General features: G+C 38.1%; 1 protein-coding gene across 6 annotated transcripts in view; it reads left to right on the top strand.

The window, feature by feature from the left end:
- Positions 1–13,778, top strand: part of hivep1 (HIVEP zinc finger 1) — a 60,947-nt gene that overhangs the window by 29,462 nt on the left and 17,707 nt on the right. Inside the window, exon 1 of one of the 6 annotated variants that reach the window (XM_077194872.1) lies at positions 6,630–6,716. The exons of the other annotated variants lie outside the window; for them this stretch is intronic. Within the exon in view, the coding sequence (XP_077050987.1) occupies positions 6,698–6,716 (19 nt within the window). The 5' untranslated portion in view covers positions 6,630–6,697. Of the gene's footprint in view, positions 1–6,629; positions 6,717–13,778 lie in introns of those variants that run through there. 6 annotated transcript variants of the gene reach the window in all.

Genomic DNA, 13,778 nt, shown 5'->3' with positions numbered 1-13,778 from the left:
ATCAGCCCAGAATGAATGAACGGTTATGCAACCGAGTCAGAGATGGACGTAATGCTGAAAACACTCAGTACAGGCCTGGCTCGAGAGTTCTGGTTTACATGAACACCAGAAAGACAAATGACCCCCGTTCACAGGCATTTCATGCAACCATGTGTGTGTTTGTTTGAGTAAGAGAGTTTGTTTTGAAGTTGGCATTTGATGGACCGCGGCTGAAGCTGTGAGATCTTCATCATTTGGATGAATGGACAGAGAAATAGACAGGGAGCTCTGAGCATGAATTAAGTTAGTGAAGTAATATTTGTTTTATGCAGAACTCAACAGTAAGAATGACCACATGTCCAAACAAACGGAAATTAAATGTCCCTGTCGGCTAGTGTTGTGTATATCTAATTTGTATTTTCTTTATTGCAGTTTTTCCAAACACTCTTGACCCTATAGAATGGGGTAAGCTGCGTCAGAGTTCAACTAATAGTCATAGTAAGCTTTGCATCTAATACAGTAAAGAGATTGAAGGAGAACATATAGAAAGAACAGGTGAGAGAGAGAGAGCGAATTGTGGAGATATAGAAAAATTATGTGCAATTAGGTGCATTGCGGAAGAGGTGAAGATGAAGGGAGAGATGGATAATTGTTATTTGTAGACTCTCGGTTTTGCTCGTCTCACCGGGTGTGTTTTGCCGTGTTAGATTACATAATGCCGCCTCCAACCAGGCTCTAATCGAAGCGGGAAATCACAGAAAACAACTCGTAAACACACACACACGCTGCCATTCCAACGGTCTGTAAGTCGTCATGTTGCTTTGGCTGACACTCTGAAGCGCCCGGCAGCCTGACATACACGCACTCACACACACATACTGCTGTATGTCGAAAAGAGCCAATGGAAATCAAATGATATTCTCACAATATTTTCCTGGAATCTGCTGCCACAGATTTTGTGTTCCGGCTGCATCCTAATTCAAATAGATCATACGCTCTTAAGACTAGGATTAGTGCAATGTTTTCAGTGGATTTATGCATTGGTGCATGATGTTTAGGCTGATATTACCCACAACCCCTTGTCCTGTGAAGGAGGAGGATTTTCTGACAGTTCTCTATAACCAGGGTCTAAAATTAATACTTGCTAAGTGCCATATACGACTATACATTTTATGAGTGTATAATATGGAAATTTGTTGGTAACAAGGTGATCTCTTTTTACTGCAGAAGTTGCGTGTTGTGTGAATTTTCATTTACGATTTGCAATTCACTTCATTGGAAAGAGTGCCATCACAGTTGTTCATCTTTTTTTCCCCTCAAAAATTTGCAACATGTCGAATCTTCCTCTAGTCAATTAAGAAGAACAAAATCACAATGTCATGTGGTTTTACAATACAGTCCAATTTTCATACTTTAAATGAACAGCTGTTGGAGTGAGAGTCACGGGAAGTAGATCCCAGGTCTGTAAGAAGGTGTTGATGGCATGAGGATGTGATAAAGTGTACGTATGAAGACAGGAAGTACAGTATAAACTTCAGATGAACCAGCCAGAGGGACTCTGTTATTCACAAACAGACAGGAGGAGCACCTGTCTCCTGAGGCACACACACACACACACATACACACATGCAGGAAGGCATATGATTAGTGTGCTGTGCTATTGACACCATAACATGACTAGTACTATTATTCATACTTGGGTTCAATAAACTTTGCTATGAAACCCTGTTTTTTTGAGGAAAGGTGAGCTGTTACTGTACTAAGCACATGAGTGATTGTACGTTTTTCACGTGGCAGATGATCAAACGAAAAACATCCTAATAGACTTGCGTTGTAAAAGGAAACCTGAGTCAAATTTAGAAAGCACGATATCACAGAATATCACTGGTTTTAGCTGGTTGGTCAGCTAGTCACCCAGTCTTACCAGTTAAAGTAGTGATTAAAACTCTTCTACAACCAGCCTGCTAAACCAACTATGACCAGGTTGGAAGGCTAAATAAGATCAGCCAATACACTACACTACACACTATTCCTTATGAGCTCATATTTCCTTTTGGAAATGTGAACCTAGAAGCCTACAATTTAACATAGTCTGCTAACCAATCAGATTCCTTGCCTATACTTTCCTACAGCGACGCTTTGATGTATCATAACATGTATAATCAAGGTTACCCAGCAGAACTAAGGCAGAATGAATTCCATGATCAGCCCCGGTCTAATGAGCTCTGAGGGATTAGCATGTTCTCTGTAAACATGACCCACGCCGAATCCCCTCGGCTGCCCCGTAACAACACGGTGTTCCCTGCCTTTTTAGCGCCCTCGGACTGCCTCGTCATAATTCCACCGCTATTGACTTGGCTAAATCCATTTAGCGGGGGAAGTCTCAAATTCTCTTTCACATTAGCGGTGTCTAGTGCGGGAAGTAGTTGTCGACGGGCGCTGTGTGGATGAATTAATGGGTTTCGAGAGGGAGGAGGGGAGTTACATGATAGGTTCTGCTAATTTAATGCGTTTGCATAAGAGAAATCCTGCCCTCGATCCTTTAAAAGAAAATCTGTCTTGTGATTTGCCAAAAGGCCTCAGTAAATGCTATGTCATGTGACAACAGTGTTCTAAAAAAATAGTGTGCAGTGTGCTTATATTCTATTCAAACATTACATGTATACTTGCAGCTCATGACCAAAAGTACTATGGGTGATGTCAGTACAACTTTATAGCTGGTCGCAAAATCTGTACTTCTATTCTGTTGAATTTATTTGAATATACACCATGGTTTAAAAGTTTGAAGTTGGTTTTTAAAATGTTTTTCAAAGAAGTCTCTTCTGCTCACCAGGACTTCATTTATTTGATAAAAAAATCCAGGAAAAACAGTAATACTGTGAAATATTGTTGCAATATAAAATAATTGTTTTCTATTTCGAAATGTAATTTATTCCTGTGATTAAAGCTGGATTTTCAGCATCATTACTCCAGTCCTCAGTGTCACATGATCCTTCAGATATCATTCTAATCTGATGATTTGCTGAGTTTTGTCAGATCTGCGGTGATTAAGTGGGAAACACGGGTTCGATTCCAGCCTGTGACGCGTCGTCTTCCCATCTTGCCGTTTCTGCCAATACAAAATAGCAAAATCCCAGAAAATAAATCAAAAGAAACTGAAAAGGATTCTCCAGTAAAAGCCAGTTGATGCATCTTCACAGCCTTAAACAGTTGGTCTACGAGACGTCGCGTAATTACCGTAAATGGCACGTCAGCTTTCAAAAGAATGCATTGCCCTTTCCTCCTTTTCATACGGTAATATTAATTTTTGATGAGAGCTGGATTCCTTTGCTTCGCTGGAAGTATATGGATGAATAAAGCTCAGCGGCATAAAGGACGGGAATGAATGTGCTTTTGTGTTGGTGCGATACAGTCGCGATGACAGCTGCATTCGACACGAACTCCACCGTTCTCTCACTGAGCCCTCTGAAAGGGAACGCTGATGGAAGAGAGTTTCTGTCTCCAGCGTGAGGCCTTTTCTTTTTCTTATTATTCAAACTGTCCTTTTGTCACATTCAGTTCGGTTTCAGATTCAAATGCAAAGAGACTCATCTAGCAAAGCTGGATTCAGTCTGAGGGAGTGAGCGAGAGAGAGAGGTTCTGTGTAAAACAGGTATGTTAATGTAATGCACTTGTATATTCACTTCAAACCTGAAGACCTTGCTCGTTTGCGATTAAGCAATTGGATGTATGATTTTCAATAGATGTTAACTTCAAACTGGCAAAAAATCCCATAGACTTTCATTCTGACGATAGGATCTGAGCCCTGTCTAGTGAGCAGAATATCATAAATACAGCAGAAACATGACTTTAATATGTTATCAAGGTCTGTCCTCATCAAAGGTTTGCTTTGGTGACATTTTGGGTTTTGGTTTACACCATCTGTAACAGTCGCCCATGTGACTGTTTAACAGTTGTTGTTTTTTAACTAACCAATGAGGGGCTTTGGATAAGCTGCCGAAATTCCCCCGATATAAAAAAATATAAGCACCTTATAAAAGTAGAACACAGGGGATTTCCTAACTATGTTTTATGCTTTTCACACTTACGCTCACATTTATTTACATGTAGCCTAAATAAGAACTATCTTGTGTATTTATGTGTGATTGAGGTTTGAGAGTGCCCTCAAAAAAAAAACAGGTTTGGCTGCTATATGGTTTGTATATCAAAAAAAGTTTTATAGGTTCTTCAGATCAGTTTTTGGTTTCTGGGTTCTTTAAAATCACCAGAATACTGATTTTTGTTGTTGTTTATTTAGAACTAGAGAATAAAAAGTTCTCTGTGGAACTTGTGGAAGGTTCTTCTGTGACATCAGGCTGTTTTTTGTTCTAAGTGGAAACTTTATTTTTTAGGATGTTCACACTCAATGTTTCCAGAACAATCAGGGCTGAGAGCTTCTTTTTTTCCAAAAACAAATGACAAACTGCAATCTTGTTATCCTGGCTATTTAGATCTCGGATTAGGCCGTGTCCGTTTCCAAACCGAGCTTTGATTGGAAGTGACACAGATTTCCGTTGCCAAGCGTCGTGGAGTTTTGGCAGTGAGGAAAACCAGTCAGGAAAGACTGTGAAGAGGAGAGGCTGTTTCTGTCTACCAAGTGCTTTTCTGTTTTTCTTTCTTTTCTTTGAATCAAAAAATTCATGAGTGGATGTCATGAAACCTGTCAGAAACATGTCTGAGCCAAATCATAAAACAGAAGTGAGATAATATATTTACTTAAAGAAAATGAAGCCTATTTTAAATTTTTTTTATAACAATTAAGCTCATTCTGTCACCAAATTCTTTTTACTGAAATGCAGATAGATTTTTTTTTTTAAATGTATGGTGAATAAATCATTGTATAACTCTATTAAAGAAATTTGATTGAGAATAACCATAATGGAAATTACAAAAACTGAAATGTAAAATAAATATTTGGATGCATTACAGTAATGAGAATTTTTTACAATGAGTTTTCATTTTTTAACATTAGATAACTAGTTTGAAAACACTTCAAACGTTGTGTCTGTTGATATTATGTAAATCATTATGTATTATGTAAAGACAAACTAACAATAAACACTTTTTTTAATGAACTACTCTGAACAAAGATTCATATATACTACAACAAATGTATTGCTCATTGTTAGATAATGTTAGTTACAATGCATTAACTAACCTTAACTAATGCCTTATAGGAAAGTGTTACACAATTTGTTTGCTCAATTGTCATGAAAATATAAATACAAATTATAAATGCTTAATTATAAAAATAATGACTATTATATTGCCACAATGAAAACAAATCGTAATTTATTGCTTAATTTTTTTTATGCAAACAAAATTTATTTATTTAGATTTTGATTGAAATGGGACCTGGACTTGTTTTTGTGGGAATTGTGCTTTAAGTTTATCCTGTAGAATCGTGTTTATTGAAATCCCCACAGTCGGATCAGCCCAGGGCTTAGAGGGTTAAACCTGCCCGAGAGAGAAAGAGAAAGCAAAAGAGGAGAAGTCCAAGAGGGACTCTCATAAAGGAGGGATTGTGTGGGATTGTGTGAGGCAGGATAGAACAGGATCACCCACGCCGAGCTCCAGCACTGATGATGACATCATCTGTTTGTTTGGTCAGTAACGGCTGGGCCTGCCCTGACAGGGATTCCCCGTCCACTCCACATGGACACCATGTGACTCCTCTCTGGGTGTGTGTGTGTTTGTGTATGAAAATCAAGTCCCCATAAAACCTGGAAACCCAACGTGTGTGTGCGTGTGGTATGTGTTTTGTGTGTGTGTGTGTGAATGTGAATAAATGCCTGTGGCTCACGGTCACATTTACACAAGTGCCTCCTATTTTGTGGAGTAAAGGGTGTGGTCGCTTTAACTGGGCAAGCTGGACTCTTCTAGAGGAAGAAGAAATGCACACTTTTGTTTTATGCTTTCTCAAGTTAGGTGAATTTCAGAAAATCTGTCAAGAACACTTCTAGGCCATAATTCACCTCAAGAAAAAAAAGAAATAAGAAATTATGTGTTGTATAAGAAAATAAAGCCCTTTTGTTTGGACCATTAAATTTTTATGACAAACGAGCATTTCTTCCCGAATTCTCTTCACGGAAATGTGAAAATTATTATACAGTAGTCAACATTTGAAGTGGATCAAAGATTTAATCAAAGTTTTAAACTGGCAGATATACAGTAATGATAAATGGTTAAAAATATGTAATTTTCTTCATGCAAAATAGAATGACTTTATTAGTTTAATACTGATAGTTTTGTCAGAACATGTGTGTGTGTGTGTGTGTGTGTGTGTGTGTGTGTGTGTGTGTGTGTGTGTGTGTGTGTGTGTGTGTGTGTGTGTGTGTGTGTGTGTGTGTGTGTGTGTGTGTGTGTGTGTGTGTGTGTGTGTGTGTGTGTGTGTGTGTGTTGTGTGTGTGTGTGTGTGTGTTGTGTGTGTGTGTGTGTTGTGTGTTTGCGTGGACTGTCCACTGTTAAGTGCAATAAGAGAATCTGATGTTATGGGAGGCGACAGGGAACAGCTATTCTGCTTTCAGTCAGACACACACACACACACACACACACACACACACACACACACACACAGCTGCATGCTGTTCCAGATCGCTCTGGATGCAATATATTATCCTGACACAACGAGGAAATGAAAACTCACTTCAGAGAAGTGTCACAGATTTAAACATGTCAGATGTGCCTGAAGAAAACAGGTTAGCCTATCTTTTATTTTTTATTGTGAAAATATAGTCATTCTCTTTTCAGGGTTTTCTTTCATTTGGTATGTTGTTATATTTTTAGACATTTTAGTTTCTGTTTAAGGTTGTTTTTTTATGTCTCTTATCTCTGATAAACTTTTAAAATGGGAAATGTTATTAATTTCATAATACTGAACTTATGTTGGTTTTACTTTGGTGTGTTTCAGTGAATATGATATTTTCAAGGATGATTATCAGATCTGTTTTCAATTTGAGGAATGTAATGAGGAAAAAAGTTATAATGTTTAATTGAAATAAGGCTTAATTAAAATATAAACACTAGGATTTTAAATTATTCTAAAAGGATCATAATATCTATCAAGCTAAGATATGACTGTTAGCTTTTTACCTGTTGCATTTTTGTCTGTTATGCAGATACATGGTTAAAAATGTTGAAATAATGGCTTGATGAAAAATGGCCTAATTTTAGAGTCAGGGAAGCTTCATGTCATTGTCAGTTTACACTCGTGTTTTAAACAGATTCTCATTGTCTTGAGCTTTAACTTTTGCCTCTGAAATGTGAAAAAAAAAATGTCACGGTCTTTAGGCAAATGTTTTTTTGAAAAACAGTATTTTTTATAGTTCATTGGTATATGCCTTTTTCAATTCTCAAAACATTCTGAGTCCCAGCGGTTGAGCGCTGTGTAGTGGATGTAAGTTTGTTAACTTTGAGATCGTACATGCTCCTGTTTTGTGTCCTGGTGTATCTAAATTCAATACGAAATGTCTTTCTCAACCCATTTTACTTCTGTTAATGTGACATTTTTCTGAATGAAATATTTTATTCTTCACTATTTGATTACATTTTAAATAAAATAAAAAACTATGTATAAAAAAGTATATATCTAAATGACCCTAAACTTGTTTGTTTGTTTGGCTGAAATTCAGGTGAATATTCCTAATGCAGATTTCCAAGTTGTTAGTGTATTACGGAGTGGCCAATATTGTGTTTGTGTGATCGTATTTTTTTATTAACTGTATTTCTTGAAATTTTAGTGTTGTTCCTACTCTTTATTTAAATACAGTGCTCTGTTTTGGGAGCTGTGGTGTCAGGTTTGTAATGCACTTGGTTTGTTTCATTTCCTCTTTATGGGTGGTAAAAAAAAAAAAAAAATAGGAGCATGATATTTTGCTTAAAGGGATAAACTCGCCCGCCGAACCTTCCTATTTCCAGTGGTGTGATTTCTTTAGCAAGAACAGCTGTTAACATTGCAGCATCAATATGAGACATGCAGCTCATTTTGGTTTGTCTTCAATCTTTCTTGAGCGAATCCACAGCAAAACGGAGTGAGTTTAAAGATCGGCCTGTGTGTGTAAAAAAGATGCGCAATGCGTAAAAGTGACTCCCACCTCCGAGTGCAGGTGAACTGCAACGGGAAATACTTCTTCCATGTGGATTCTCTCAAGTCCCTTTTGTTAGTCTGTTTAGCATTAGTGTTCATTAATTATTGAATACAACAAGTGTTAGTCCCAGGTAGATCAGCGGTTGATGAATAATTAAGCCTGTGAATAAGGTGTGTGTGAGAGAGAGACTGTGCGGGTGAATCACCTCACCCAGCTGGATCCAGCGGGAACATTCATTGAGAGAATGCAGGGTCTCTAATGAAGGGAGTGAGTGTGAAAGATCCCAGCATGAACTGTAGGAGTAACTCAACTTTTATACATTATTAGCCAAACTAGAAAAAATTGTTTAGCTCCAGATGTAAAAAAAAAAAGGTGCATATCGAGACAAAGTCTTTGTAAACAAATAAAATTGCTGATTGCACAGGCGGACACTGAAAAAAAAGGTCTAACAATAATAATAATTGTGTTTTATAAACTGTATGGTGCAATTAGCAATTGAATCCAGCTGATTATCCCTAATTAGTGATCTACAAAGTAAAGGTTGAGTGTTTGCTGTAATGTGAGCACTGAAGAAAGCAATCTGCTGAAACTTCTTGCTTTTATTAATCCATGTGCACTTAGCACTTTTTGCACCATGCCGTTTATAAATAAAAAAATATATATATATATATATATATATTTTTTTTTATTCTGCACTGAATTCAGTGTGCGGTCAGCAATTTTCTTGTTTGTTTGCAAATGCATTATTAGCCACCCAGAAAACTCCAGCAACTGCATAGAAACACCCTGACAACCATACAGAACACTTTAGTAACCAGCATAGCAACACCCTGAAAACCATTTAGAACCCAATAGCAACACCATGACAACCATCTAGAACACCCAGCAACCACATATCATGACTATGACAACCACTCAGAACACCCCATGGACCACATAGCAACGCCCTGACAACCAACCAGAACACCCTAAAATCCATGTAGCAGTACCCTGACAACCATTTAGAACACCCCAGCAACCACATAGCAATACTCAATTTTACACTTTAAAAACCACATAGCAAACCCTGACACCATTCACAAAACCCTAGCAATGTGGCCGTGAGATTGCACAGGCAAACACCATTCATATTTTCTTCAGAATGTAAAAAGGTACAGTGTGCTAAATGTCGGATGGTCTCTCCCTGTGTGTTTGCGGTATGGGAATATAAATATAACTGTTGTCTAGGAGGTGTATGTTTGTCCTAAAGATGCTCTGGATCAATGTTTCACCAGCGTGCCCACGCAGACTTCACTATCAGCTCCGTCTACTGCTGCATCCACCCACCACTTCCTGCGGGGGCAGTCTCGCGGCACGTGTGTGTGTGTGTGTGTGTGTGTGTGTGTGAGAGAGAGAGAGAGAGAGAGAGGAGTTGACAACAAATAGTTCTGATTTGAAAGCATTCTTTGCGGATAAGAAGTGTGAGTTGATGTACACGAGTGTGTGCTGTGCTGATGTTAGTGCACAGGATATCAGTAACAGATGCGAGTGGTGTGTGTGGGTGGGACACGGAGGTCATGATCCAGAAGTGTGGTGTGAAATCTCAGGAGAGTAGATCTTATTTTGCATCTATAAAATTGCTGCCACTAAAAATTTGTGCAGTAGTGCACATGATTTTAAACTCTTCTTATAGACTTCCATTATAAGTCAGATTTTTTTTCATTAACGATTAATTTTTTGTAGTAACCTCAACTTCCTTTTCAAACTCCATCATTTGTGAACATTCATTGATTTATGAGGTTCAGAAAATGTAGGGTAACACTCTATTTTAAGGTGTAGTTGTTACACGTTGCTACATGTACTTACTATAGTAATAACAGGATATTATGCACAATTACTAACCCTAAACCAAACCCTAACCGTAACTCTATAGTAAGTACATGCAGTTAATTAATATCACTCAGTACTTAGAATAAGTACAATAACTATGTCACCTTAAAATAAAATGTAACCAAGTGTAGGAAGCTCATGTACATCTCAGCATTTGAAACCATTTCTCTTCACGTCGCTCTCATTCTTTGTGATTCCAGCCGTCTCTTTATTTTCATGCATTATTAAGAGTGGCCCCGGGCTCGCAGTAGCGCGCCTTATCAGTAATGCTCCGTTCTCTGCCACTGACTCCAGAAACATCTAACACAAACTCTCCAGACGTTCCTAAAAGTGCAGCCAACAAACACCCAGAAAGACGAATCCTGAAGGGCGTTTTTGGAGCCTCCTCAGAACTCTTCCAGTTTTCAGGAGATGTTTGTGTGTGCTGTTTGAGGGTTTTGTGGAGATGAGCTCTGCAGAACTCACTCAATGCATGTCTCGCTCTCACTCCCGTTTGTTTCTTGACTCTCGACTGGGGAGTCAGGAAACTCATTTCGGGGGAAAGAAAAGAGGAAGTTTGATGATGCAGCTAATGAAGACAGAGTGTTGTGTAATGTAGTCTGAGATGTGTTTATATGTGTTTGTGTCAGTGTGTGTGGCTTCTGACAGTAATTGGAGGGGAAGGTTACTGACTCTGCTTCTGGTAAGCAGCTCCCTTGTTTGTCTCATGCGTGCTGATTGGTGGATTCGGGCTCATCAGAGTTTCCTGTAAGGAAACCTTGGGAACCCTGTGAACTGTTGTGATGGTCTTTTCTCTAGAAGAGGATGGCCTATAGGCTACACTGGATAAACATGTTGTGTGTTGTCCCTCTGGGTTCTTTCTGTTCTCTGGTCACTCTGCTGCTTCTAATCTTTGCTTTGTTTCACTTTCAAGTTGTTATTTAAAGTGGTCATATCATAAGAAATAAAATGTTCCCTGGCAAATTCTTAATAAAAAAGCATTACCATCCAGTCACTTTAAGGTAGTATGGGAAGATTAAAAGAAAAATGGTTATAATGTTAGATTAATGTTTTAGTCCCTTCTGCTCACAAATGCTGCATTTATTGGATCAAAAAATACAGCAAAAACAGTAATACTGTGAAATAGTATTGCAATTTGAAATAACTTTTTTCTATTTGAATATAATGTAAAATAGGTATTTTTTTTTTTTTTGGTAATGCAAAGCTGAATTTTCAGCATCAGTACTCCAGGCTTCGGTGTCACATGATCCTTCAGAAATCATTCTAATATGCATATTTGCTGCTCAAGAAACATTTGTATTGTTATCAGTGTTGTAAACAGTTGTGCTGCTTCATATTATATTGGGGAAACCCTGATACATTTTTCAGGATTCTTTGATGAATAGAAAGTTTTTAAAAAAAGTATATTTTATAACATGATAAATGTCACTTTTAAACAATTTAATGTGTCTTTGCTGAATAAAAGTATTAATTTCCCCTTACTGAGGGGGAAAAAAACATTTAATAATGTGATATGACCTTTGTAAATGCTGAAAGGTCAGTACATGCAATCAAAAGGCTTTTCCGAGTGCAATTTCTAAACAAGTAGATTTGACATGACAAATTACTAACAAATGTTCAAGGCAGATGTTATTTCAGTCCTGTGGCAAAATATTAGGGTGTAAATCATAAAGCTGATCCGGTGCGGTTTGTGGAAATCCTTGAGCAATCAACTGATGATTTTGGCTGCATCTCTTCCAGTGGAACAGTGTGGGATTGGGAACAGCAGTGCTGGATTCGGGAGAATCCTGGAGTAAATCCCATGGAAGTGTGTCCGTCAAGTCCTTGCATGCTCGGATATTAGTTTCTAAAGAAGAAGTATGTACGTGTGCACAAAGGGGCCAGATAAAACACATACAAAGGAAGTTCTATAGTTCACTTGATTCTTACAGATATTTCCTCCTGAATGGCATGTTTCTTTTGTTCTTTCTGTGGCAGTGTGTTACTTCATGCATGGCAGGACAAATAGGTTGCATAATATGCTTTAGTCATGTGATTCCCACAGATTGACCGGCAGCAGTGATGTTGTCTGATTTGATCACATCTGGGACATACGTACAAATGCTCAGTTAAGTGTGTGGACAAGTCATTCTGATTTAGTGATCCACTCGAAATATTAGATTCAAGCATTGCATGATGGGTTTTTTTTCTTTAGTGAGTGTTTCTGTGTGTGAGCCCGGCTGGTTTGCGGGCACTCAACCTCTGTATGCCATAACAAGTCCAACGCTATCAGGCAAATTACTTTAACCTTTTGACACCTAGTCTGTTATTTGTCAAAACATGTGGTGTGGAAAACTAACAGCGGTGTTACACAGCCAGCCTCTGATGATTTACATGCTAAACACTGCAGAGTTGGATGCTGTAAACAAATTTGTCTGTTTTGTCATTGTACATTAGATAAAATAAGGTAAATGTATTAACGATTTCCCTCCATATACAGAACATAGCAGTAGAGAATTAATTTTTTTGTCCCCATACTTTTGCTTGCTTTATATAAAGACACACACACACACACACACACACACATACATTAATGTTTAATAAATGTGTAATAAATCAGTTCGTATAGCCATAGCTCTTGCATATGTGCAAGAAATAATTCCAAAATTTCCATTCTATTTACTTAAAGCTACCCAGTTTGATTGGAACTAGCTGATTTTGCCTGTTCTTGCCATTTCTGTGTGCAATATGCATCAAACTGCTTTCGGACACTCTGTGGCTGACTATTTTTCTAATGACCCTGCTCTTTAGGACAGGTACACTCAGTCCAGCTCTCATTTAAAATCTGTTTGTGAATAAGCACCACCCACTCATGTGATATTTATACCCACATGCTGCTCTTACTGCCACGGCCATTAAAACCAGATCTCTGATCACATTAAATTTCCATTAGCCTCTATGTCGTTAGCGCACATGCGCTAGCATCTAATGAAGTCTCCTGGACCAGTCGAGATGACCAGTGCATGTTCCTTCATGGAAGAAAGCCACTTCAGAATTTCTGGTTGTCATGGCAGCATTAAACAGGGGAAATTTCAGCCTGTATTATAGTCCTCATTTGCCACCTTTGTGCAGCAACTCTGTTTTCCAAATCACCTTGCTAAGTGTTCCACTGTATCTGAGGTTCAGGTTCGGTGTGGTTACTGTTTTGGAAGGAAAATCTTGTTTTATGGGGAAAGAATGATTGAAAGAGAGAGAGAGAGAGAACTGCTGCCCATCTACTGTGGTTTGTCCCATATGTCAACTGCAATGAATAGCAGTTGATCCTCATGTCATTTAATAGCAAAAGCAATTGGTCTACAGTTCAAGGTGTTCCTCTTGAAACATTGTGGTGGTGATCCACCACATCTACAGACTCATGATTTGAAAATGCCATCATAGAGGAAAAGAGGAAGAGAAAATCTCTAGAGGAGATTCTTTGCATTGTGTTCATGACTAGCAACTTTCTGTAGTGTTTCTGTTCTTCTTTCACTCTTAATTTTGTCATGAGGTTCCTTTCCTGTCAGGTCATCAGACTGTGTATTTGTGATGTAGGTGAAAACATGACTTTTGAAACTAGAAACGCAAATATAGAGTCCTACACTTGAAACATTTTCTAGCCGTTTCAGAACAAAATGTGGAAAAACAGCTCGGTAATGGATACCCATAAGTTATCCTTAAAATCAGATGGACATGATAGGTGAATAAATCTAATGTAGAAGCACCTAACCCTGGTTGTAAGTCTAAATTTGACATAAGCTGTAAACTTGTCTGTCAAATCTGATTGGA

This window comes from Siphateles boraxobius, unplaced genomic scaffold (assembly GCF_051911475.1).
Source record: "Siphateles boraxobius isolate OS27281-9 unplaced genomic scaffold, OSU_SipBor_1 33, whole genome shotgun sequence".
NCBI classification, from domain to species: Eukaryota; Metazoa; Chordata; class Actinopteri; order Cypriniformes; family Leuciscidae; genus Siphateles; species Siphateles boraxobius.
This window is presented reverse-complemented; position numbering and strand designations above follow the sequence as displayed.